At 40.6% G+C, this 26,870-nt stretch overlaps 1 protein-coding gene and 1 pseudogene across 1 annotated transcript in view; one reads left to right on the top strand and one right to left on the bottom strand.

Moving 5' to 3' along the window:
• Positions 1-26,870, bottom strand: part of Map3k3 (mitogen-activated protein kinase kinase kinase 3) — a 96,461-nt gene that overhangs the window by 56,920 nt on the left and 12,671 nt on the right. Inside the window, exons 2-4 of the mRNA XM_005369427.2 lie at positions 24,449-24,570; positions 10,713-10,753; positions 733-832 (exon numbers count right to left, since the gene is read on the bottom strand). Of these exons, the coding sequence (XP_005369484.1) occupies positions 733-832; positions 10,713-10,753; positions 24,449-24,570 (263 nt within the window). The remainder of the gene's footprint in view (positions 1-732; positions 833-10,712; positions 10,754-24,448; positions 24,571-26,870) is intronic.
• On the top strand, positions 7,295-8,812 carry LOC101988116 (annotated as a pseudogene).

Raw genomic sequence — 26,870 nt, 5'->3', positions numbered from 1 at the left:
TAGGCATACACACAGAATATTGTATACATAATAAATAAATAAATAAATAAATAAATAAATAAATAAATAAATAAACAAATAAATAAATAAGATGCATGTTTTCTATTACATAAGCATAAATACACTGGCCTTTCAGACTAATAGAAACTGTGAGCCTAAACCAACTGTAACCTTTCTTAAGAGCTAGAAAAATAAAGTAATATTCAAAAGAATTCCTAGTAGAAATTTGGAACAGGAATAAATAAAGACTGTTGGGGAAAGGAACAGAATAAATAGTTAATCAATGGATTAGATGCTAACTTTTAAAACAAGCTACATTTAGAATTAAACAATGAAGGAAGAACCTAGCCTTTATGAATATAATAGATGATCTATCCCATAGTTCCTTATACCTTCTCAGCTCCTGCTGAAATCTCCACTTTTGTTAAGACTGTGCTAAGGAAAACAATAATAGCAAAAACCTATTACAAAATATAAACAAAGAAAGCCTTGGCTCTGGTATCATATCTTATCTCACTGTGGGATAAGATGTTTCTGAGTAAGGAAGATGCAAGTAGCTATATAATTTCTCATCTAGTGAATAAAAATCCCTGTTGTTGCAGTTAATAAGTGGCTCCAGAAACAGAAAACCTGCAGATGATATTAAAGAAATGAACTAACAAATTTTCAGGTAAGAAGTGAAAAAATACACATGGCTGTCCCTCTTGGGCCTTCCCCGTCCATCTTTCTCACCTCATTATTCATGTAATGTAAATCAAGAGGCTGCCCGAATACTGTTGTCACCTTGTGCTCCACATCTTCATATCTCACAGGCCGGCCAAATGCTATAATTCTAAAGGAGAGAAAGACTGTTGGTTAACCATATATTCAAAAATTAGAAAGTGTCTTAATTACTTTTCTATTGCTGTGAAGAGACACTATAACCAAACAACTTACAAAAGAAAGCACTTCACTGGGGGCTTGCTTACAATTTCAGAAAGTGAGTCCATGACAACATGGTGATGGGACAGGCAGGTAGGCATGGTAACGGAACAGTAGCTGAGAGCTTTTATCTCATCCACAAGCATCAGAAACTGGTCCTAGGTGGGCTTTTGAAACCTCAAAGCCCACTCCCAGTGGCACACCTCCTCCAACCCACATCTCCTAATTCTTCCTCAACAGTCCAACCAGAAATAAAACATTCAAATACATTAAGTCTATGGGGTGCATTCACACTCAAATAACCACAGAAAATAATTTTGCTGTCAAATTTGTCTTCTTGGACTGGGGATAAAGCTAAGTGATACAGCACTTGCCCTAACAACAAAAATTTAAACTCCTGCCCAAAGTGGTAGTACATACCAGCACTTGGAAGGCAATAGCAAGCAGATCTCTGATGTAGGTGGGCCTTCTGTCTATGTGTTATTTTCATCGGTTAATAAAGAGACTGCCTTGGCACTTTGATAGGACAGAAAATTAGGTAGGCGGAGTAAACAGATGTGAGAATTAGCCAATAAGAGGCTAGAACTAATGGGCCAAGCAGTGTTTAAATGAATACAATTTGTGTGTTGTTATTTCAGGTGTAAAGCTAACCATGTAGGAGCCAGGTGGGACGAAAAGCAGGCCTGCTCACCTCATCACTACAAATGGCGCCCAGATGTGGATAACTGAATCCACAGAAAGCCTGAGAAAGCTTGAGAAAGAATAAAGCATGTTTTCTTAGTAGCAGCAATTTCTCAGGTCTGCTCTGCTCACTAGAGGCAAGCAAGTGCTCTCTTCCTGACTCAGCTTCAGCTGCAAAACCCTGTAGCTCTTTTAAGAGGTCCTGCCATGAAACACTGAATGCATGCTTTTCAGTTTTCAACCGTAGCAGGAAAAAAGTGCACCGTTTTAAAATGCCAGCTTTCTGGGCCGTCCTACCAAGGCAAACTCTGACTCTTTGAGGTAGGAGGGCCGGCTACAGAGATAAAACTTGAATGTTGTCTGTGGATATACTGTTGCAGCTTGCTTGCTGGCAGGGACCTTGAAACGCCATAGAGTTGTAGCTATAAACATGGCTATAGCTGGTACCTCTGCCATGAGGCTGGAAAGCTAAGGAATGGGCTTGATCCAGCTGTCAAAGCCATGGCTCTCTACATTGCTTAGTAAATTAAAGGCTCATGTGGTCAGAAAAAGAGAGATACAGTAAAGAGAGATTCAAAGACAAAGAAACCCTTTAAATGGTTTACAGTGTGTTAAAAATATATGCAGGCTAAAGATTAAAGTTCTTAAAAGGAAAAAGGAAAAAAGGGAGTTGGGTGTGGTGGTACACACCTTTAATCCCAACACTTGGGAGGCAGAGGTAGATTGACCTCTATGACTTCAAGGGGTAGAGGTAGATTGACCTCTGTGACTTCAAGGTGTGGTAGCATGCACCTTTAATCCCAATGCCTGGGAGGCAGAAATAGACAGATCTCTGTGAGTTCAAGGTGTTGTAGCACACACCTTTAATCCCAGCACTTGGGAGGCAGAGGCAAGTGGATCTCTGGGAGTTCAAGGACAGACCGTTCTACAGAGTTATTCCAGGACAAAGATATACAAAGAACCTGTTTCAAAAAGTAAAAATAAATGAAATAGAGGTTAAAATAAAGCCACACAAAGATGGAAAATACACAGAGAATCTTGATACTGTATGCTATTAGGCTCTCTTTGAATTGTTTGAATGCTGAGGAAGAAGCAACAGCTGCTAAAAGATATTTGTTTATAAATGCTGCTGAACTAATCCAAGATAGATATTTTGAAAATACCTTGACTTCAAAATTTGGATCTAAGGTCATGATGCTTTGGCAAAGTTCTTCTTTTGTTTTCACAGAGGATGAGACCCTGTGGATTGCTTCTTTCCCAATATGGTATGATAGACCACGCCCTCCTGAAAGGTTGCTGTGAACACCCTCAAAAAATTACTTTGCTCAACCGCTGACTGAGATGAACCTAGCAGACAGGTTATACCATGAAAGACCTAAATAACAGCGCCCCCATTCAGCACGAAGCAGTTTGGAGAGAAAAAACTGCGCCTATATTCCCAAATATTGTTTATAAATGTTCTTTTACATTTAAAGGGGGATATGATATAGATATGAATAATTTGCATTGGTACGGATTTTTTTTAATTGAAAGCATTTTACTATGACTTAAAACATTTCTTCCCTCAAAGAAAAAACAATTATTTGCATAAAAATTCAGGTATCAGAAAGACTCAAAAGGCTATTTTTCACTTTGTTCAAGTTTTGTTTCAGGCATTAAGAGTGTCATACAGCTGTTGCCACTGCTGTTTTCCAAATGTCTGATGTGTGCTGTGACTGACAACTACTTTTATCTGGGTACAGATTTTAAGGTCAATTTTGTTATATGTATATGTATTTCTGATATTGACTAAGATATTGTGATTGTGTAGTTCATTTTAAAAATGTAATGTATAATTAGGAAATATAGGTTGTTAATGGATAATCATCAATAATAGTCAAACTTGTAGTCATGTTAGTTAGATTTTCTAGATATGTAGAGATATATTTCAGTTAAATAGGCATTCTTCATATCTTTCAAAGACTACAGAATATGGCATTTAATGTTTTAATAACTAAGGGCTTTGGCTTTTCATGACAATGAAACATGTCTGCTCCTGGAATCACCAATCTTCTTCAAGAGGAAGATGGGCATAGAAGAGGCTCCTTATGGAGTTGGTTAGCCATTTGGGCAAGAAACTGCTCTTGCGCCGGGCGGGCGGTGGTGGTGCACGCCTTTAATCCCAGCACTCGGGAGGCAGAGGCAGGCGGATCTCTGTGAGTTCGAGACCAGCCTGGTCTACAAGAGCTAGTTCCAGGACAGGCTCCAAAACCACAGAGAAACCCTGTCTCGAAAAACCAAAAAAAAAAAGAAACTGCTCTTGCCTGGACTGTTGCATAAACTGGACACAAAGAACCCACAGAGAGAGGACTGCCGAACTTGCCTAAATGTAAGATAGTCTTTCAGGGATCCTGATTCATGAAAGAGTCTGCAAGACATTCTTCAGGACACAGCAGATAGTGACTGAACTGCCTTTGAAATTTCCTGCTTCATGGAAATGTCTGCTGGATACTATGGGCCTGAAGGCCAAAGATGGATGCCCCAATGGTACTGAAGAACTTTGGGTGACTGTCCAGGCAGCAAGATGTCTCTGTCTAGAGTTTTGGAAGTTGCTTACTTCTTGTTTACTTAGGTAATATTATATTCTTCTGGAGTCTTTCATGGAGTTGAAGAATGGTTAGTTATAGTTATAGTTTTCCATTATTATGATAAAGATAAAATAGATATAAACATTGTAACTGTGATTCTTACTTGATAACTGTTTTGTTATATGTAATTTTACTATGTTAAAGTGAAAGCCTTTCTTTTTTGTTTAAACAGAAAAAGGGGAAATGATGTAGGTGGGCCTTCTTTCTATGTGTTACTTTCATTGGTTAATAAAGAGACTGTCTTGGCCTTTGATAGGACAGAAAATTAGGTAGGCGGAGTAAACAGAACAGGATGCTAGGTAGAAGGCAGTGAGGTGGTCGCCATGATTCTTCAACCCAAGACAGATGTAGACTAGAATCTTTCCCGGTAAGCCACCACCTTGTGATGCTACACAGATTATTAGAAATGGGTTAATCAAGATGTGAGAATTAGCCAATAAGAGGCTAGAACTAATGGGCCAAGCAGTGTTTAAATGAATACAATTTGTGTGTTGTTATTTCGGGTGTAAAGCTAGCCATGCGGGAGCCTGGTGGGACGAAAAGCAGGCCTGCTCGCCTCATCACTACAGGTCTCTGTAAATTAGAGGGCCTGATCTACAAAGAGAATTAGAGCCCAGCCAGGACTGAATGGCTGTGAGACCTTGTCTCAACAAACAACCCAAACCCCCCCCCCAAAAAAGCAAAAAACAAACCACTAATGGCAAAATAGACCATCAATGAAACTAAACAAAAAATGAAAAAAAATCAATAAAAGCTGGAATTGGTTTAAAAAATTAAAGAAAATTTAGAAGGTATGGAGCTAGAGAGATGCCTCTGTTGTTAAGAGCACTACTTATTTACTCTTCCAGAAGAAGCAGGTTTGATTTCTAATACCTACTCATACAATGGCTCACAAAGGTCTATAACTTCAGTTCTAGAGGATCTAACACTGTCTTCTGGCCTCTATGGGCACCAAGAATACACACATGCAGGCAAAACACTCATAAAATTAAATAAAACAAAATAAAATTTAATTAAAAAATTAAAGCTAGGATCGGTGGCATATGCCTATCAGCATTTAAAAGGTTGAGGCAGCAGATGGAAAGGGATCAGCAGTTAAGAGCACTCGCTGCTCTTTCAGGAGTCAGGTTCAATTCTCAGCACCCATATGGCAGTTCAAAACTGTCTCTAACTCCATTTCCAGGGGTTTTGACATCCTCATACAGACACATGCAGGCAAAACACTAATGCACATAAAATAAAAGAAAATAAATTTTAAAAAGGAGGCTGAGGCAGGAGGATCTCAAGTCCTAGGCTGGCCTGGGATACAGTTAGGTCAATGCCTGCCTGAGTTATACATTGAAATCTTGTGTCAACTCCCACTCCCTTGAGAAAACAAAGGAAGAGAAAGAAAGGAAGGAAGGAAGGAAGGAAGGAAGGAAGGAAGGAAGGAAGGAAGGAAGGAAGGAAGGAAAGAATGGGGAGGGAAGTAGGGAAGAAGGGAAAAATCAGTAAGAAAAAGACAAAGTCAGATATGATGGCTCACATCTGTAACCTCAGCACTAAGGAGGCTGAGGCAGAAGCTATCCAAGAGTTCAAGATTAGCTTCAGCTACAAATAAGAACACTCTGTCTCAAAGAGAAAGAGTGGGAAGTCATGGACAGACAAAAAGCAACAACAAAAAAACAAAATACAAAAACCAACCAAACAAAATCCAGGAATGTTTTAACAAGTAAAGCTTGCCTGAAGATCAGAGTGCAGAGTTAAGCCAATAGAGGCCAGGGAGTGGTGGCTCACACCTTTAATCCCAGGACTAAGGAGACAGAGGCAGGTGGATCTCTGTTAGTTCAAGGCCACCCTAGGTTACACAAGATTGAATCTATCTAAAAAAGAAACAGAGCCCACACAAAGGTGATTCTGGCACTAGGAAGGTGAAGACAGGAGTAGTGATATGGCTAGGTGGAGAAGAATATAAGGCAGGAGGAGACAGGAGCTCAGTACAGTCTGAGGTTTGGTGGAGACGGTTGTAGTCTGAAGATCCCCCCTGTAGTCAGAGGATGAATTCTGAGGAGACAGTCTGAGGACAGGATCATCCCTTTGGCCTGAGCATTGCTGGAGGTAAAAGATTTCTCTAGTGGCTGGCCACACTGCTTCTCTGATCTCTCAGCTTTCAGCCCCTAATATCTGACTCAGAGTTTTTATTATTAATACTTATAGAATTTGTGCTACAAAGTAGAAAGAAGTAAAAGCTAAAACAATGTACAGATTGCTATGAATAGCTAGTGCATTCTCATTATGCCCAGGCAGGGCAAGTCAGACTAGTAGTGGAGTACTCAACCACAGCCTCTATGCTTCTTGCCTTCTTCAATGCTAACAGGAAGATGGCTTTTCACGTATTAACTGTACCTGCAGAGTAGGAAGTAGTGTAATCAGAAGATGCAACAACTCTCAAAGGAGATGGCTCTAACTCAGTAGGTTTCAATACAATCTAACCAGATAACTTAATGTTCCTCTATGCTAGGGAGGCTCGAATCAATGAGCAGTAATAAAAGCTTTCCTCATTTAGAATTGTTATTTAATATGGAAGCCACTAGCCACATATGACCACTAAAATTTAAAATTAAAATATGTTCAAAATTGGTTCCTTGCTGGGCATGGTGTATGCCTTTAATCTCAGTTCTTCACAGACAGGGGCAGGTGGATTTATCTGAGTTTGAGGTCAGCCTGGTCTCCAGGATAGCTAGACAGACCCTGCCTCAACAAGCAAACCAACTCAACAACAAAAATACATCAAAACAAATGGTTCCTTAGTCTTATCAGCCACATAATCACATGTAGGTGTAGGCACTGTAATTGATGATGCAGATACAGACTACTTTCATGACAGCTACAACTCTGTTGAACAACTCTGACAGAATATTAATGTAATCATAATCTGTCCTCTGGAAATTACATTGACATATCAATTGTCTCCACTAGGAAATCTATCTACACTATAATAATCCTTGTATTTTTTTTTTTTTTTCGCTCTCAAATCAATCCTCCCAAGCAGTGGTACTGCCTAGCTGCTATATAACTGGGCTAAGATGGAAGTACTACCTCTAACTTTTGGAGAGAAATTCTCCACTAATACCCAAGGGTAAATCACATTCCTCTTATTAAGGCCTTAGCAAAAGCCAAAAGGGGAGCAACATTTCCATAAAACTCTTTTGTGTATCAATGTGTATCAGCACCCACCCACATAGTAGCAAACATCCTAGCTCCAGTTCCAGGGGATTCTGAGCCCTCTTCTGGCTTCCTGAGGTACAAAGGTGATGCAGAGACATACATGTAGGCAAAACACCAACACACGTAAGTGATGTGGGAAAATGGTCTGTATTCTGTCAATTATATTTTAATAAATGCTGATTGGCCAGTAGCCAGTCAGGAAGTATAGGCAGGACAACCAGACAGAAAGTAGAGGTGGGGCAATAAGAACAGGAGACTTCTAAAAAGGAGGAAGCCCATTCCTCTGCAATCCTGACCCGACCACAGAAGCAGCACAATGTGACTGCCCTGCTGAATAAGGTACTGAGCCACATGGCTAACACAGATAAGAATAATGGGCTAATAATGGGCTATATAGTTATAAAAGTTAATTAGAAACCTGAGCTAATGGGCCAATCAGTTTATAGTTAATGTAGACCTCTGTGTGATTTCTTTGAGACTTAATGATTGTGGGAACCGGGCAGGACAGAAACCCCAACAACACATAAGATTAAAAGACAGGGAAGGACATCAAGGAACTTTTGGGGAAGATGGTGCCCTTAGCCTGGAGACAAGTTGACTGGAGTTAACTTTAACTACAAGCCCTAGATTCCAAGGCCCTCTTATACTTCTGAGCTCTGCTCTCAGATGTCTGACCACCAAGAATACACCATGGGGCGCCCCAGGACCAGAAGCTGGTGGGTCCGGTGACCCCAGGGTTCCCCTCCTTCCTCCGGATTCAAACTGTCCTGGTGCTCGCCTTTACCCCAGATCTAGTATTCAGGGCGAATGAAAGGAGTGAACCGCAGCAGCTGCTGACCCTCTACAACCCCACGGGAACTGCACTTTGCTTCCGAATCCTTTATATAGCACCTGCCAAATACACAGTATTTGAGGCAGAAGGATATGTGAAGTCTCAGTCTTGCATTGACATTGTGATCTGGCATGTGGCCACCATCCCCTGCCACTATGAATCCAGGACCGATTCCGAATTTAGCTACCTGAGAAGGGGGCTGAGGGACATGTAGTTGGCCAAAAAGACATCACCTCTGCTCTTTGAGCCCTAGCATACCCCCTGGAGCTTCAGGCACATTCTGAGCCAACATCCAGCCCAGGGCTTCCTGTGTGGACCAAGCCCAGCCAGACACCTTCAGGAGAATGCCCCCTAGCGGCTGGCCACCAGTTCCTTCCTGCTTCTTGATGACAGCTATCATCTCTGGCCTTCCTCCAACTACCACTGCAGGACGACTGCAGTTGACTGGCAGCCAACTGTCTCAAGTTCTGCACGTGTCTCTGGACAGGAGCTGGTGGCAGCTTACATCTTAGGCCTCCTCATCATGGTGTTCCTCTGGACCTGAGTTCTCAGCTGAACCCACCCCACTTAACCTCTCCTTTGCGGGTAGGGATCTGAGGCAGTCACTGTGATGTGTGCACCTTGCCCCTTCTCCCTCTTTTCTACCCATCAATCAGATTTTATCTTGCTCCTCACCAAACACCCAGGGATTTATACTCATTTTCCAAGTTGAATAAAAAAATTTTAAAAATCAAAAACTAAATAAAAAGGGGCTGGAGAGATGGCTCAGAGGTTAAGAACACCGATTGCTCTTCCAGAGGTCCTAAGTTCAATTCCCAGCAACCACATGGTGGCTCACAACCATCTGTAATGAGATCTGGTGCCCTCTTCTGGCGTGCGGGCATACATGGAGGCTGAACATTGTGTACATAATAAATAAATCTTTTAAATAAATAAATGGAAAGGTACTACTTCACTGTGAAAACTAAAGAAAGTCCACAATGATCCTCTTCACAAAATCATAAGAGATGAAATCCATGAAACTAGAGATCCCTGGCACAGCTTAAGCTTGACTCTTTGGTAGAAACTCTTTCAAGTCCTCAGTTGTACACATAGTACATAAACGGTGAAATGCCATGGTTCCTGAAAACAACACCATTTTAAAAATATAGATTTTCAAAACCCTGATAGCAACATTTTGTGGCTCGGGGCTTCAGAAGGCCATTCCTGTCTGACTACCTTAAATACTTGTGGTTTCCATCTGGCAGCTCCTCTGAAATCAAACACATACACTTTCACAGTTTAAGTCTACTCATGGAAACTGCATACCACTTTGGGAACAGGAAATTCAGAGGCCATAACTGCATAATTAAGCTCCAACACAATTGAGCTTTTGATTCCATATCTACTTCTGAAAAGTGTCTGGTGCTCAAGTTTGGTTATTCCTCAAAAACATTAGGTCAGAAAATAAAATGTATCAACCATGAAATGGCAACTTAACTTCCTTGCTTCTGGCATGGCAGATGATGTACAACTGGGGGACAGGCTCCCTCCTCCAGGCTAGAACAGCCCTAGAGATCAGAGTAGCAGCAGGTTCCTGGCTCTGCAGACTATCGTTTCCACAGTACTTTCACCAGGAAGCTCTTTCAACCTTGTACGCTTCTCTGAGGATGGGTCTTTTCGGGGGTCAACACCAATTATCCATCTCCTTTGGAGCTGGCTTCAAAGTGGTCTGCAATGCATCAGCTGCAGAAAAGGAGTAAGGTAATGTAGGTACCTGCAGCGGGGCTCTGTAACCTTCTTATGGAAATGCCCTTTACTCCTCTGTGATAGTTTGAATAAGAATGTTCCTATAGGCTCATGTTTGAATATTGGATCCCCACTGGTGAAATTGTAAGGGAAGGATTAGGGAGTGTGGCCTTCTTGGACGAGCTGTGTCACGAGAGGTGGACACTGAAGTTTCAAGACTCCCACCATTTCTAGTCACCTCTCAGTTGTTGCTATTGCCACGCCTTTACTCCCCTATCATGGACTCTATCCTTCTGAAACTATAAGTCCAATTAGACTTTCTTTTATAAATTGCTTCCATCATGGTGTTTTATCATGGCAATAGAAAAGTAAAGAAATACACAAAAGAAAGGAGAAAGGAAGACAACTGTGGGAGAGAGCAGCAAAAGGGGTGTATGTGACCACACTGAGAAGCACATTTGGGTGCAAAGAGGCCACATCCACAACACAGGGTCCTAAATTCTCCGTGATGGGAAGAGAAATTAAGTGAAATCACATTTTTTCTCCACTGAGAATTTCCACCTTGACTTTTCACAAAAGTAATTATAATTAAAATATTAACAAGAAAAGTTAATTAAAAAGAAAAAGTCTTATTACTAGAGGTAGTTTTCTTAGCTCAGTGCTTTCTCAGGATTTCAGCATACATTAACACAACTACTTATCAGAAGGCAACTTACCGTCTCTCCCCATTGTGTTCAAACTTGATTCTGACGTCACTCTGCCAAAGGGAATAACAGATAGGTTAGCTAGTTCTCTGAAGTTTCCAGTAAGCCATGGATAATCCTTTAGGCACTGGGCAAGCATTACCATTAATTAAACACCTAGTTGCTCCTGTTCCAGTTTCTTTACTCAAAGACCATTCTTTTCTTTTCTTTGAACTTGAAAATTCTGCTTTAATCTCCACCCCCTTTTTCTCCTTCAAAAAAATTTAATACAATATATTTTGATCATGTTTTCCCCTTCCCCAACTCCTCCCAGAACCTCCCCACCCACCCAACTTTGTGTTCTTTCTCATTCTTTCAAAACAAACAGACAGACAGAACCACTATGGGAGTTTAAACCAAAATAGCCCCCACAGTCTCATATGTTTGAATGCTGAGTCCTTAGTAACTGTCTGGGGAGGACTGGAAGGGATGGCCTTGTTAGAAGAGATGTGTCACTGGAGGTGAGCTTTGATGTTTTAAAAATTCATGTCTAGACAGGCCTAGTCTGTCTGTCTGATGATCTCTCTCTCTTTGCTTGCTGCCTAAAGATAAGGATGTAGCGCTCAGTTACTGCAACAGCACCATGCCTATCTGCTTCCAGCCATGATGACCATGGACTAACCCTCTGAAACTGTAAGCAATATCCCAGTTAAACGTTTTCTCCTCCCCCGCTTTTTGACAGGGGTTTCTCTGTGCTGCCCTTGCTGTCCTGGACTCACTCTGAAGCCCAGGCTAGCCTTGTACTCAGAGATCCACCTGCCTCTGTCTCCCAAGTACTGGGACTACAGGTGTTCATCACTACTGCCCAGCAATGCTTTCTCTATAAGAGTTGCCTTGGTCTCTTCACAACAATAGAACACTAAGACACTGGCAAAAACACAAAATGAAAATCAAAACAAATAAAAAAACCCAGAAAAACAAAAATACCAAAATGAAACAAAAGCCCCCCCCCACACACAAAAAGTTCATTTTGTGGTGGCCAACTACCCCTGAAAGAGGCCTGCCCTGGAGTGTATAGTGATATTTTATTTGTATTTTAAAAAATAAAGTTTGCCTGAAGATCAGAGTACTAGAGATCTTAGTACTTGAGTACTAAGTCACTAGAGACCAAGGAGTGGTGGCTCACACCTTTAATCCCAGGACTCGGGAGACAGATGCAAATGGATCTCTGTGAGTTCAAGGCTACCCTGGGCTATCGAAATCCAAGTGGTAGTGGCTCCCATCTTTAACCCCAGTACTAGGGAGGTGGAGACAGGAGTGATATGGCTGGGCAGAGAGAGAAATAGAAAGAAAAGAGACAGGAACTCATTGGAATATGGAGTCTGAAGGGTTTGGTGGAGACACAGTGCAGTCTAAACAGTCTGAAGATCACCCCCGTTTTGGTAGTAGAAAATTGCCGGCTGGTGGTGGTGCGTGCCTTTAATCCCAGCACTTGGGAGGCAGAGGCAGGTGGATCTCTGTGAGTTCCAAGTCAGCCTGTTCTACAGTGCAAGTTCCAGGACAGGCTCCAAAGCTACACAGAGAAACCCTATCTCAGAATTTAATAATAATAATAATAATAATAATAATAATAAAACTAATAAACCACGGCTCTCTAGTGGCTTATTGCTCTGCTTCTCTGAATTTCAGCTTTAACCACTATATCTTTCTCTAGGTTTTTATTATTCATGCTACAGGAGTATGGCTGATATACCCAGTGATATTCCATTAGAAAAAAAACCTGACCTTTACTTTGCCAACAGGTATCAATTGCAAACAACTTCTTGGTTAGTGGTGGGACCCATGTCCACTTACCCCCTCAATGCTAAAAACACATTATTTTCCATGTGTTACAACTTTCAATTCTATCACAGAGAAAACAAAACCCATTCTTTAAGATTTATTTTCTTATTTTTAACTATGACTTTGTGTGTATACCTGTATGTGGTATGTGCATATGCGTGTGGGTGTGTTTGGAGGCCAAGGGCATTAGATCCTCCTGGAGCTGGAGTTACATATGGCTATCAGCTGCCTGATGCAGGTGCGGAGAATCCAAGTCAGGTCCTCTGAAAGAACAGCAAACACTCTTAATTGCTGAGCCATCAATCCAGCTCCCGACAAACACTTGGAAAAAAATTCCTAAGTGGCCACTCCTGGTTGATTGCTATGCCCTGACATAGTAGCTTTCTAGTTTAATACATCCTCTATTTCTACAATCTGCTCTGAATTTCTCTACGTATTGCCTCCTGGCCAAGATACATTCACTTCTTGGGGCTGGAGACACGGCTCAGTGGTTAGAAACATGTATTGTTCTTGCAGAGGATTCAAGTTTGATTCTCAGCACCCACATCAGACAACTCACAACTACTTGTAACTCCGGTTCCAGGATATGCCTTTAATCTCAGGTACATGTACATATACAGGCATATACACATAAATAAAGAATAATAAAAATAGTGATCCTGCTGCTCTTTCTAGTTACAAATAATGTCAGGTTACTAATTATCTCTGTATCTGTGTTTACATCTGCAGAATGAGGATGAACACCTTGCAGACTTGCTATGAGAACTAAATAAGATATCAGAAAAATACCTGACATGAAGCAGCCATGCAATAAATGTTTTTTGCTTTATAGCTGCTGCTGTTGTTACATCTATCATTGATTTCCCACAATCTTCCCAAAGTTACCCCAATTGGGGTAAAGTAGGAAACTGGACAAATAACCTTATTTATTGTTCCTATTTGATTCAAAGTAATCATCCCAGGTAGCCTACAAATTTTGGAAGGACACGAATTTTTTTTTAACCTAGTTTCTGTATCCCCATGTCAAACAAAGGAATAGCATATTATATGTGGTTAGTAACATTTGTTAAATGGATGAACATATTTCAGAACAAAACTTGAAAGTAAATGTCAGAAATAAGACGTAAGCTGGGTGCAGTGGTGTAGGCCTAGAGTCCCAGCAAGTTACTAACACCTTGCGGGAGTTTGAAAATGACAGGAAAAGAAAAGAGATATTAAAGACGAAAAGACCATATATAGGGTTTTTAAAAAGGAAATCAGTAAGTAACAGATGTAGAAGAAAAATAGTTATACTGAGAAAGACAAACGAATAAACTTAGAAGTGACTTAAAAGAAAGGGGGTTTTAGGCATCTAAAGATGAGGATGAAACAACACAACAGAAAAGGGAGGGAGTTTATAAGGAAGGAAGTGTAAAGGACTTCCTTTTCCCAAGGGATTATGAGGCTAGAATTCCTTTCCAACCCTTGAAATGGAATATTGGTTGGTTCTAATATGCATCCTAAAAATTGATACTCCCAAACAGAATTCATATATACTTTGTTTAATAGTAATTAAAATCATTATGTCTTTACACTTTTAAAGTAAAATATTAATATTTCAAAAAGTAGTAACTTTCAATGCAAATCTCTTTAATGATATCCTCAGACAGTAGGATTTTCAAGCCTGTTTCTGCTTTCAATCTACTGTAATAGTTTATATCATGAAGTCCCTGGAAAATTCCACTATATAGCCTTATGAGGACAAGGTGAAAAGGGCATAAAATCACAGAATTATTTATGAAAAGTTTTAACTCCATATACTCCTAGTGTCTTTCAAAGGGCCGAAGGAGTGCCCTACAGGGTCTTCAAACTCCATACCGCAAGAATCACTAAATTAGAATAAAAGAGTATCAGAGCCAAAGAGATGATTCAAGGACCAGTGAAATAGCTCAGCTGGTAAAGGTGCCTGCTGCTAAACCTAAGAACAATCCCAGGACCCACATGGTGCAAGGAAAAGAATCAACTCTCAAAAGTTGCCCACTGATCTCAACATACATAATTTGCCACACACATAGACACAGTAATAAACTAAAACATAATTAAATTATGGCTTACGCATAGTAAAAGTACTCACTCTTCAACTAGGACAACACTGTATTTAGAAACACCTACTAAGAACCTTCCTCAGGCCTTTACAGAACTGCGGGAACTAATACATTGCAGGGTGGGCCATAACTCAAACCAATACTCTATGTTAAAGTAGTATGGAAGGGAATTGAACTTTTACTCCACACCCCAAATCACTCCTACTAGTACAGCTAAGCCCATGACTTGTAAAACAGTATATAAAAACATGACTTTTTCTGATGCCATGATAGCCATTCTAGAGCAGGATGCAGGCTCCAATGTACATCATTGTATGCCTAGATCAGCCAAGCTCCCAAATCTGAATTTCTTCTGTCAGGCTGGTCATAATGAGCCACAAATAAGTAAAGTTCAAATGAAGATAACTATGTTCAACTCCTTTGCCATCTCTGAAGCATTTTGATTCGTGGCCCAATCTCCTCTGACTTTTTTTTTTTTTTTTTTTTTTTTGGTTTTTCGAGACAGGGTTTCTCTGTGGCTTTGGAGCCTGTCCTGGAACTAGCTCTTGTAGACCAGGCTGGTCTTGAACTCACAGAGATCCGCCTGCCTCTGCCTCCCGAGTGCTGGGATTAAAGGCGTGCGCCACCATCGTCCGGCTTCTCCTCTGACTTCTATGACTTGGTTCTAACCTAAGGAACCTGACAGCACTTTAACTACTTCTGCTTCATTGATGGTTCCTCTTTTGTCACCTCTTTTTGTTTGCTTGTTTGGTTGGTTGGTTTTTCAAGACAGGGTATTTCTGTGTGTCAGCCCTGGCTCTCCTGGAACTTACTCTGTAGACCACGCTGGCCTTGAACTCACAAAGATCCACTTGCCTCTGTCTCCTGAATGCTGGAACTAAAGGCTTGTACTACCACTGGAATGCACATTTAGGACTCAGAAAGATAGGATGGTGTGTACCCTGTATATCACATGATGTTTCCCTCTTACTGGGGATAGTAGCTAGAGAAGCAACCTACAGCCAAGGCAAAATATGTACCAGTTATTTCCTAAAGTTGGCTGTGAGTAGTTCTGATCAACAGCTGGGGACAGAATGTTTGTATGAAATGTGCCTGACCTCTCAACATGGTTACAGAGATTATAGAAAAGCTATCTTCACCCTCATAAGAGCACTTACTACCTGCTCTTCCAGAAGATCTGGGTTTAATTCCCAGCACCCACATGATGACTCACAGCCATCAGTAACTCCAGCTATATCAGGCACCAGTCATACACATGGTACCCAGATATTCAGGCAAAACACCCATACACATAAAAATAAATAAAATTTAAACAACAAAAACACCCTAAAAAATCTTTTAGTTTTCCGTAATTTTTAGGCTCTTCAAAACTGCAGATGGGGAAGTGGAAACCTGCAAAAATCAACACATGCACACACACACCTGCCCATTCTCAGCACCCCCCACTGTAATTTCTTAACCTAGCCTAAGTTAATATGCCTATATAAACCACCCTCTTAAACTAGTCTCCCTTTTCAATGTCAGCATTTCTTTTTGTTTCTCTCTGGGGTCAACCCCGAGGCTTCACACATGTTGCTGCTTGCTGGACAGCCCTTCTGTGTCATTATACCAAAACTGAGGGCTAGAGAAAGAGTTTAGAGGTTAAGAGCATGTTTTGCTCTTCAAGAAGCCTAGAATTCTGTTCCAAGCACCCATGTTGGGCAACTCACAACTACAATTAACTCCAATTCCAGGGGATCTGACACCCTCTCCTGCACATAAATAAAATAAAAAATTTAAAAAGTAATTTTAGGGTCTGAAGAGATGGCTCAGTGGTTAAGAGCACTGCTCCTCCAGAGGACTCAGGTTCAGTTCCCAGTATCCATACAGCAGCTCACAATCTTCCTAGCTCCAATTCCAGGAGACTTGATGCCTTCTCCTGGTATCTTCTGACACCAGGCATGCATGTGGCACATATACATAGATGCAAGCAAAATAAGCACACATATAAAATAGAAATAAATAAATCCGAGAAATAAGAAGTAATTTTGATAGTAATGTCCTCTCATCTACATACACAAAAATCTCTGAGACCTTGAACCTTCCCCTCTTTCCCCCTTACTCTCCTTAAACACCTTCAGCATAAGACTCTGCTTCCCACTCTTCCCAGTATCACCATTACTGAGACCATTTACCCTTAGTCCTGGATTCCTTTTTTTTATTTTGTTTGATGACAGAGCCCTGGCTGTCCTGGAATGCACTATGTAGAACAGACTGTCCTTGAACTCACAGAAATCCACCTGCCTCTGCTTCCTTAGTGTTACATTAAAATTATGTGCCACCATACCCTGCTAATTCTAGATGTTTAAAGTCATTTCTGTACTTTTTCGCTCTTCCACCCACTCTATTCTTTTATTTCCTATTATTTATCCCATTCTGTTGAAATAAGAGCGGCTGGGCTGCGTCCCCCGCACCCGGCCGCCCACATGGCTAGCTTAGCTTATGCCCCGAAATAATTACACGGAAACTGTATTCTTTTAATCACTGCCTGACCCATTAGTTCCAGCCTCTTATTGGCTAGCTCTTACATATTGATCTAACCCATTTCTATTATTCTGTGTAGTCCACAAGCTGGCTTACCAGGAATGATCTTAACCTGCGTCTGTCTGGCGTGGGAGAACCATGGCGACTCACTGACTCAGCTTCTTTCTCCCAGCATCCTGTTCTATTTTCTCCGCCTACCTAAGGGCTGGCCTATGAAATGGGCCTAGGCAGTTTCTTTATTAATAAGAAATCATTCCCACATCACCATTCACTCTACATTTTCTTTTTTATTGTTTTATAATTTATTTAAATTTATTTTATGTAGCCGGGCGATGGCGGCACACACCTTTAATCCCAGCACTCGGGAGGCAGAGGCAGGCGGATCTCTGTGAGTTCGAGGCCAGCCTGGTCTACAGAGCTAGTTCCAGGACAGGCTCCAAAGCCACAGAGAAACCCTGTCTCGAAAAACCAAAATAAAAAAAATATTTTATGTGCATTGGTGTGAAGATGTCAGATCCCCTGGAATTGGAGTTACCGATGGTTCTGAGCTGTGATGGGGGGTGCTGGAACTGAACGTGGGTCCTCTGGAAAAACAGTTAGTGCTCTTACCTGCTAAGCCATCTCTCCAGTCCTATACTCTATATTTTCCAATACCAATCATCCTAAATAACTCTTTCATCATGCCACTTCTCTGTTAAAAAAAAATTTATCAGTGATGTCCCTGACCTGTAGAAGAAATACTAAATTTTCTGCTATCATTTGAAGCTCCTTCAGTTTACCTAACTATATTATACTGCCTGTTCCCTCAGTAACCCTCTTTTCTAAGCAGCTCAATGTGTACCTTATTTCCTTAAATATGCCATATTCTTTCCCCTAGGTCTGACTGCCTTTTTCTGTTGCCTTCAGTTCCAAATATAGAACTCTCAGCTTCAGCACCATGTCTACCTGTACGCCACTATGCTTCCAGTCATGATAATAGACTAAACCTTTGAACTGTAAGTCAGCCCCAATTAATGTTTTTCTTTATAGGAATTGCCATGGTTAGACCAGGCTGGCAGTGGTGACACACTACTAGCACTTAGGAGGCACAGGTAGTCAGATCTCTAGAGTTTGAGGCCAGCCTGGTCTACTAGTGAGTTTTAGGACAGTCAGGGAAACCCTGTTAAAAAAAAGGTTGCCCTGGTCATGGTATCCCTTCACAGCAATAAAACCCTAAGACATAAGCCAAAAATAAAACAAAGCAAAAAACCCCACAAAAGCAACATACAGCCGGGCGATGGTGGCGCACGCCTTTAATCCCAGCACTCGGGAGGCAGAGGCAGGCTGATCTCTGTGAGTTCGAGACCAGCCTGGTCTACAGAGCTAGTTCCAGGACAGGCTCCAAAGCCACAGAGAAACCCTGCCTCGAAAAACAAAAAACAAAAAACAAAAACCAAAAAAAAAAAAAGCAACATACAAATAACATTCAGATTTAGGCAAATAAAATCCCCTGTCCACCAAAGTTAACGGGTGAAAGCTATGATCAGGAGAGTTGACTCAAAGTCAGTAAGGATGATATGAATAACTGACAATAATTCCAAACTTAAGCAGAAATGACTTCAAGTCTGCACAAGTAATCCATAAGGGCTCTAAGAATCAAAAAAACTCAGTGTTTATTAAATGTTGTCAACTAATCTTACCTTGTAAAAGCCTCCCTCAGGCATCATCTCTTGTCCCCTTTCTCCCTATATTTGCTCTACTTTTTTTTTTTTTTTTTTGGACAGGGTCTCACTATGTAGTCCTGACTGTCCTAAAACGAAAGATATCTGACTGCCTCCAGCTCTCTAGTTCTGGAATTAAAGGCATTTGCCATCACACCAAGCTATATGCTGTATCTTTCTGGTAGCTCCTTACACATTTGGAACTGGAATCCTTTTGCCAAATATAGTAAATAAATTAAATAAAAAGAAAATGGAAACAATAGTAAATTTTTTTATTTATAAATGACTCAGGGAAATCATTAAGAAATTAACGGAAGGGGCCAGGCAGTGGTAGTGCTCGCCTTTAATCCCTGCACTCGAGAGAAAGAGGCAAATCCAGCCTGGCCTACACGAGTTAGTTTCAGGACAGGCTCCAAAGCTACAAAAACACCATCTCAAAAAAACCAATAATAATAATAATAATAGAAGGGACTATTATAAACTAACCTTAAGAAGCAGTTCTGGGTTTATGTGTTATCTTATTTTCAAGTGGGCTAACCCTCATTTCCTTATCAACAATCGGAAAAGGAGAAGGAGTTCTGAAAGTGAAGAGTGGGTCTGTCACAGGAGCAGCATGTTCAATCTCTGGCCTAGTAAGGATAACCTCTCCTAGAACTCTCTGCGTCTGGAACTGATGATAATCAAGACCCTGCCCAGCTGGTGCCTGACACAAAGAAAGCAGCTTTCCCACGCAGAAGCACCCACTAGGAGACAGACATCTAAAGAATCAGATCCCAGCAGAAGCACCCACTAGGAGACATCTGAAGAATCAGGTCCCGGCCTTGGAATCTATGCAGGCATGGAGAAGATTATTAAGATTTAAGAAACAGGAATTCATGAAAATAAAGATTATTTCTTCCTCCAATGGGATCATCAGAAATTGGGCTAGATTCACAAATTTGTAAAAAGATCATTAGATAGTAATGAAAAGCCAATAAAAGCATCAAAACCTTAACATTTTTAGTTCTACAACAATATGCATAGTTCTGGTTAGAAGTTGAGTTTCCCCAAAGCTCAAATCCATAAACGAAATACTACCAGGACTGGGAGGATTAGGCACCTAAAAATTGTCTATTGAAGATTCAGAAATGGATTCCGTGAAGGGACAACCCCTAAACCCAGGAGGGCAGCTGTTGCAGCATCCAGTTCATCTTGAGGATTTCAATCTGTCATAAAATAAATGTTCTGGTTTCCAAAATTAAAAAAAAAAAGTTATCTGAATTACACTCAGTACAACTGTTGTGGCTACAAATCAACAGGTCTGTTTGTTTTCTGGCTCTCCTCCAATCTTTGTATAAGAGCTCTGCAAATATACTGCTTATATACATGTTTATAGTCATTCACATTGTTAACTGCTATCATAAAACTCTGTGTCAACAGGAGATTAACAAACAGCCCAGTGACTACTGGGCCACTGTACTTTACACTACACTGTCAACTCATGAACAACTAGCACCCATTAACAGTGAACTGTGAATTGATGAGCCCTAAAGAGATGCTGTGTAGCATGACGGTAAAGTCAGGCACAGGACCCAGCTAGGATGTGTCATATATCCAAGATTTTCATCCAGCTCTATGTTCTTGGCTTCCAGGGACCTAACATACAGAAGGGAAATTGCAAAAACCACAAACCTAGCTCCTAACAAATAGCTTCACAGCTAAGATCCCATTGCCCATGAACTCCCATAACTACTTAGAACACTTACTTATACTCGAATGTATTTTCTGTTTCAATTGGTTACCAAGCTGTTTATTTAGGGAAGCGGATGTCTAAAGTTCTGCCAAACAGATATTTGAATTAGGTTTTCTAGTTCTTCCAAGCCTCAGACCCAAACAAGTCTGTCAATGAACACAGCTCTTCTGGTTCCTCTTGCTGGGCCAGTCTCAGCTTGGTATTGTCATTCTCACACTCATTCCACCCTTGAATGAACCATTTTTCCCACCACCCAAAATACTTGGTTACTTTTAGCTTCAACCCTGTGGTTTGGATCTTTATCCTAATTTGACATTTCTTAGTCCAATTTGGCATCTCAGCCATTTAAATTAGATTTTTATTTTTCATCCCCTCTCCTCCTAAACATAGACCCCTGGTAGAAATAAAAATATGGTCATGAAAAATCTATTTTATGGGCTGGAGAGATGGCTCAACAATTAAGAGCACTGACTGTTTTATACTTTTTCAAACCTGCTACTATTACAAAAAGAATAATAATAAATGATGCTGCACTCCATAAACTGTAAAGATCTGTATCAACAGATTACATTGCCAGGTTCTTTTCATTACCTTAACCTATAAACACATCTTCCCATGTATCTCCTGTACTCCTACCTCAGCCTGTTTCTTAGAAATACATTCCTTTTGGCTTTAGGATTTTGCTAAAGAATATTTTCCAGAAATTTCTGCATTTCCCAAAAGAAACCCTGATTGACTTCATTAAAAGAAAAAGGTATCAGCCGGGCGATGGTGGCGCACGCCTTTAATCCCAGCACTTGGGAGGCAGAGGCAGGAGGATCTCTGTGAGTTCAAGACCAGCCTGGTCTACAAGAGCTAGTTCCAGGACAGGCTCCAAAGCCACAGAGAAACCCTGTCTCGAAAAACCAAAAAAAAAAAAAAGAAAAAGAAAAAGAAAAAGGTATCAATAATTTTATTTATTGCCATTTTACCCAATATTAGCAGACAACCTTGAGCTACCACCACACACACACACACACACACACACACACTCATCCTCTGTGCTGGGAACTGAGTTTCTCTGTAGCTTTGGAGCCTGTCCTGGAACTTGCCCTATAAACCAGGCTGGCCTCAAACTCACAGAGATCCACCTGCCTCTGCCTCCCGAATGCTGGGATTAAAAACATACACCACCACCGTCCAGCTTGAGTTTAAAATTGCTAATATTTTCCATGTTCTTCAGCTTCACTTTCCCCCAAGAATACAATCTTAAACATGATTCAAATTAATAAGCTTAGTGTAGAAACTAATGGAATGAATTCACCAATGAATCTGTACATTTCTAAGCATGTGATATCTTGTCTTCCCACCAAGAAAAAAAAGCCCTTATATTGCTTATAAAGTTGTTTTGTCCAATACAACAGCCACAAGCCACATATGGCTATTTAATTTAATTAAAACTAAACAAAGTAGAAAATCCATTTGCCCAACAGCTGTATGCAGTCAGTGACTACCATAAAGGTTAACAAAGATGTGGAGCGCCCTGTCCACAGAAACTTCATTGGCAGCACTTGGCAGAGGCTGCTGCTGAATACTGCTATTATGAGAATGATCCCTACAAGACAGAATTGGGGTCACACTAACATGCTTTGTCTAGGAAATGAAGTTTGTTCTTCCAGCACAAGAAGCATGTTTAGAACACATTTAGGAGTTCACAGGTATCTGGGTCCTTACCCCAAACTCTTTCTCACTGGCCCCTGCACATGAGCTTGTTGTTCATGTGGGGCTGTTCAGAAACGCTGAGCTACTGCTGCTGCACATTTTCTTTAAAAATAAAAAAAAAAATGAGGTTAATAATTTGTGTCCTCCATGCAACAGAACAATATTTAATGTTTTTCAAGTAAATTGTGGAGCCTAAGAGCCAACAGCTCTTGTTACTATGACTTTCTTTTTTTTTTTTGTTGTTTTTTTTTGTTTTTTCGAGACAGGGTTTCTCTGTAGCTTTGGAGCCTGTCCTGGAACTCCCTTTGTAGACCAGGCTGGCCTCGAACTCACAGAGATCCGCCTGCCTCTGCCTCCCGAGTGCTGGGATTACAGGCGTGCGCCACCACCGCCCGGCCTACTATTACTTTCTAACAAATAATCCATTTCATAATCTTCATAATCACTGAAGCAGCAGCAGGCAGAGTTTTATTTAAAAAAAAAAATCCATTTCATAATCTTCATAATCACTAAAGCAGCAGCAGGCAGAGTTTTATTTAAAAAAAAACCAAAAAACAAGACTCTGCTTTTTGAGCTCTACGCAGGATTCGAAACTCTTCGGGACTCCCCCTGCTCCTTTTCCTGGAGTGATTCCCTAGGGCCTTCTTTTCACCCGCTGACTGCTCTCCATGCCAACAGTCCAGCTAGGAAAGATCAGCTAGCTGCAGCAGTGTTGGCGAGCACACTCCATCCACATAGGAAGACAGGAAGGAAAGTGAGGTCATTAGACTCAAGCCATGGGGGAGGGGACTCACTTCTGGTAAAAATGTTCCTTCCCAACACGGCTTTGAATACAAGTAAACTACAGCAAAGGGGAAGCCACACAATGAGACAGATTAATGTACTAAAAGTGTAAGAATGAATCCTAATCTGTTATTTCACCCAGTTCTGATTAATAATCAAACACTAGAGACAGCTTTCTAAACTAATCTATTATAACATGGAGCAAAACACTCCCCCTATCCCCCGGGGAACCTAGAATTCCTAAAGGCAGGAAATAATCTGGGAGGGTATATCTAGCAGATCATAGGCAGAAAAACGTTCTAAAGCCTTATACTTTCTTGTAACTTTCAACAATTGATAGACAAGATTAAATGAGAAGAGATTGGCTAATAAGAAGACACACAGGAAGAATGTCCTGGACAGACTTTCATCAAGTATATATGGTACTTGGGTACTACAATCATGACAAAGAGCAATAGACACCCACCAGACCATGTGGGACCCCATCCATACACTCTTCTCTGAAGGCATGGGATGATAAATGATACCAGACATGAGATGATTTCAACATCACATAAATTTAAATGTTAACAAAAATAGGAAATATTTTTCTAAAGCAGCACATGACTCTCAATAAAAAGAGACTCTCAAATACCCAAGCCAATAATGGGAAACAAATCGTTCAGCATTGCTCTTAAAATATGGTATATTGACACTTTAATTAATGAATTACCCTTCCTAATTATATTTTACATAACCAAATATGAAATTTTTTTTCCTGAATATATACTCTAAGGAGTTGAAGACCTTACAAGTTACAGATCAAAAATTTGATCTGACAAATAATAAAAAGCAAAATAATTACATGAATATAGACTTCATAAGAAAAGAAAGAATGCCAGGTGGTGGTTGCAGTGTACGCCTTAAATCCCAGTACTCAGGAGGCAGAGGCAGGCAGATTTTTGTGAGTTCAAGGCCAGCCTGGTTTACAGAGTGAGTTCCAGGACAGGATCCAAAACGATAGTGAAACCCTGTCTTGAAAAACAAAAGAGAGAGGGGGGGGGGGAGGCCTACGCCAAGACCCATACTTGGCTATTACTTAAGTATCATTCACTACTTAACATGAGTGTAAAATGGACCAACATTATTCAAGCTTAGTATTAGAGTAGCCTTAGCTTCTCATATATTCCTCATTTGAAAACCTCTCCCCATCCAGGTGGTAGTGATGCACACATTTAATCCCTCGGGGAGCAGAGGCAGGTAGATCTCTGTAAATTCGAGGCCAGCCTGGTCTACAAAAGCTAGTTCAGGACAGGCTCCAAAGCTACAGAGAAACCCTGTCTCAAAAAACCAAAAAAAGAAAACAGAAAAAAAAAAAACCTCTCCCTAGTAAGTTTGGTAAAGCTCTACCAGAGTCACACATACCTGCCTGTTTGGGTGACCTGTGTCCTTGTTCTTCATGGTCTCATATCCAGATACCCGGGGACGTCGGCTCATCTGAAGGGCCACCAGGTCCTTCATGATAGAGTCTAATGCCTCCTGTTCATCTGCATTGAAAGAAAGCATGTAGGCTAAGATACTTCAATAAAGCACAATTACACTTCTAATTTTGAAGGGTGTAAAAGGACACACCTGAGATGTAGTGGCACATGCCTGTAAAACCCACACTTGAGCGGCAGAGGCAGAAGGATAACTACAAGAATGAGGCCAGTCAGGGCAATACAGCAAGACCATTTCAAAACACAACAACAAAACAAGACAGACCCTATAACTACAGTCACACAGTGATTAAGAAAAAGATAACTAAGGTCAGGCTATAGCAATATAAATTTTAATGTTTTCTTGACAGTCCTCCAGATTTCTGGCAATGCACTAGTTGGGACTGAGGGAGTAGTTTATTCAATGAGAGAGGAATTCAATCATGAAAAACTTGAAAAGTTGGAGTGAGAAACAGCACAGTACAATATAGATGGTTATTGAATGAAAATATAAATCCAGCAAGCTAATCCAGAGGCAGGGTTGGTCCTAGACCTACCTTTCCTTCTTTTTAAAGGCAGGGACTCGCCGGGCGGTGGTGGCGCACGCCTTTAATCCCAGCACTCGGGAGGCAGAGGCAGGCGGATCTCTGTGAGTTCGAGACCAGCCTGGTCTACAAGAGCTAGTTCCAGGACAGGCTCCAAAGCCACAGAGAAACCCTGTCTCGAAAAACCAAAAATAAATAAATAAATAAATAAATAAATAAATAAATAAATAAATAAAGAAAGAAAGAAAGAAAGAAAGAAAGAAAGAAAGAAAGAAAGAAAGAAAGGCAGGGACTCACTATGTATGTAGCTGAGGCCAGAACATAACAGATATCTAAGTGGGATTTTTACAGTTGACAACAACACCCAGCCAGACTTACTCTTAAAGCAATATGTGTGAAAGAGGACTTCTTAAAGGACTTCAGGTAGTTGCTTTGAAAACAACTGTTTTACAGGTCTAACCTTTACATACTGCTTCTAACTACCAATTTTACAGGCTAGTCAGCTTCAGATAGGGAAGTCAAAGGGCAGTTCTCCTGTTTTTCTTCCTTAACTGGCCAGAGCAATGTACTGTCTCTACCTTACTGGCTTTACTTTTAACCTCTTTCTCTTAAATGCTGTGGAATACTAGAGTTTGCACTTTCTGAAGACAAACTGTCCAAAACCCAGAATACAAACCAGCCTGACCCCAAGCTTTACAAAATTCTCCCATAGATCTTTACCCATTCAAATAACACTTAAAGGCTGAAAATAATCTATCAGTTAATCTGGAAGAGAACATGTGGGTGAGTGTCACACTCCCCAAGTGACTCACTTGGGAACTTAGGGCACACCTTAAAAAAAGCAAGTAAAAAAGCCTCCACCCAAAAAGAGTGCCCATCTTCTGCCCTTCATTCTTGTCCCTTAAAAACATTAATACTCCATGGGAAGAAAGAATAGCATGAATCCTGGCCTCCTGCCCAACACCTCTGAAGAAACATAGAAAAGGAAGTACCAAGATACTTATAAAGATATTTTTACTTATTTATTTTTATTTTATGTGCACTGGTGTTTTGCCTGAATGTATGTCTGTGTGAGGGTGTCAGATCTTGGAGCTATAAATAGTTGTGAGCTGCCAAGTGGGTGCTGGGAATTGAACCCAGGTCCTCTGGAAGAGTAGTCAGTGCTCTTAAATGCTGAGCCATGTCTCTGGCCCTATAAAGATACTTTTGATTGTCCAGAAAAGTAAAATTAAATTTAAAACTTGCAAGAAAAAAATAAGATTAGGTTCCTCTAAAATTCCACTTTAAAATATATACAAAAATTATTAGTCTACTACAATGGTCCAGGCCTTTTAATCCAAGCACTGAAGAGGCTAAAACAGGAAGTTCTTAACTTGGGAGACTAACCTGGGAGACACAGCAAGACCCTGTCTCAAAAAAACAGGAAAAATGAAGATGTTTTACACATATACTTCTAACGCTCAAGGCTTAGAGACCTTCAATAAAATAATTCAGTAAAGGAGACAACTAATGAGTAAGTGGGTTCTTGTAAAGGACAAACATAAAATCAATCAACTATTTTATATTTTTCTAGCGATTTCTCTATGGCTTTTTAAAGAAAGACAACTTGGTGTAGAAATGTAGCTCAGAGCAGCTGAAGAGAATATACTCGTTTTATTGTTTTTAATCTAATAATCAAAATTTAAAAACAAAAACCAAGCCAGGCATAGTGTCATACACCTTTAATTCCAGCACTAAGCAACACAGATTTGTGACTTTACGGCCAGACTGGTCTATATAGTTCTAGGCCATCAAGGGCTACATAGTAAGAACCTGTTTTATTAA

Source organism: Microtus ochrogaster, unplaced genomic scaffold (genome assembly GCF_000317375.1).
Source record: "Microtus ochrogaster isolate Prairie Vole_2 unplaced genomic scaffold, MicOch1.0 UNK48, whole genome shotgun sequence".
Lineage (NCBI taxonomy): Eukaryota > Metazoa > Chordata > Mammalia > Rodentia > Cricetidae > Microtus > Microtus ochrogaster.
This window is presented reverse-complemented; position numbering and strand designations above follow the sequence as displayed.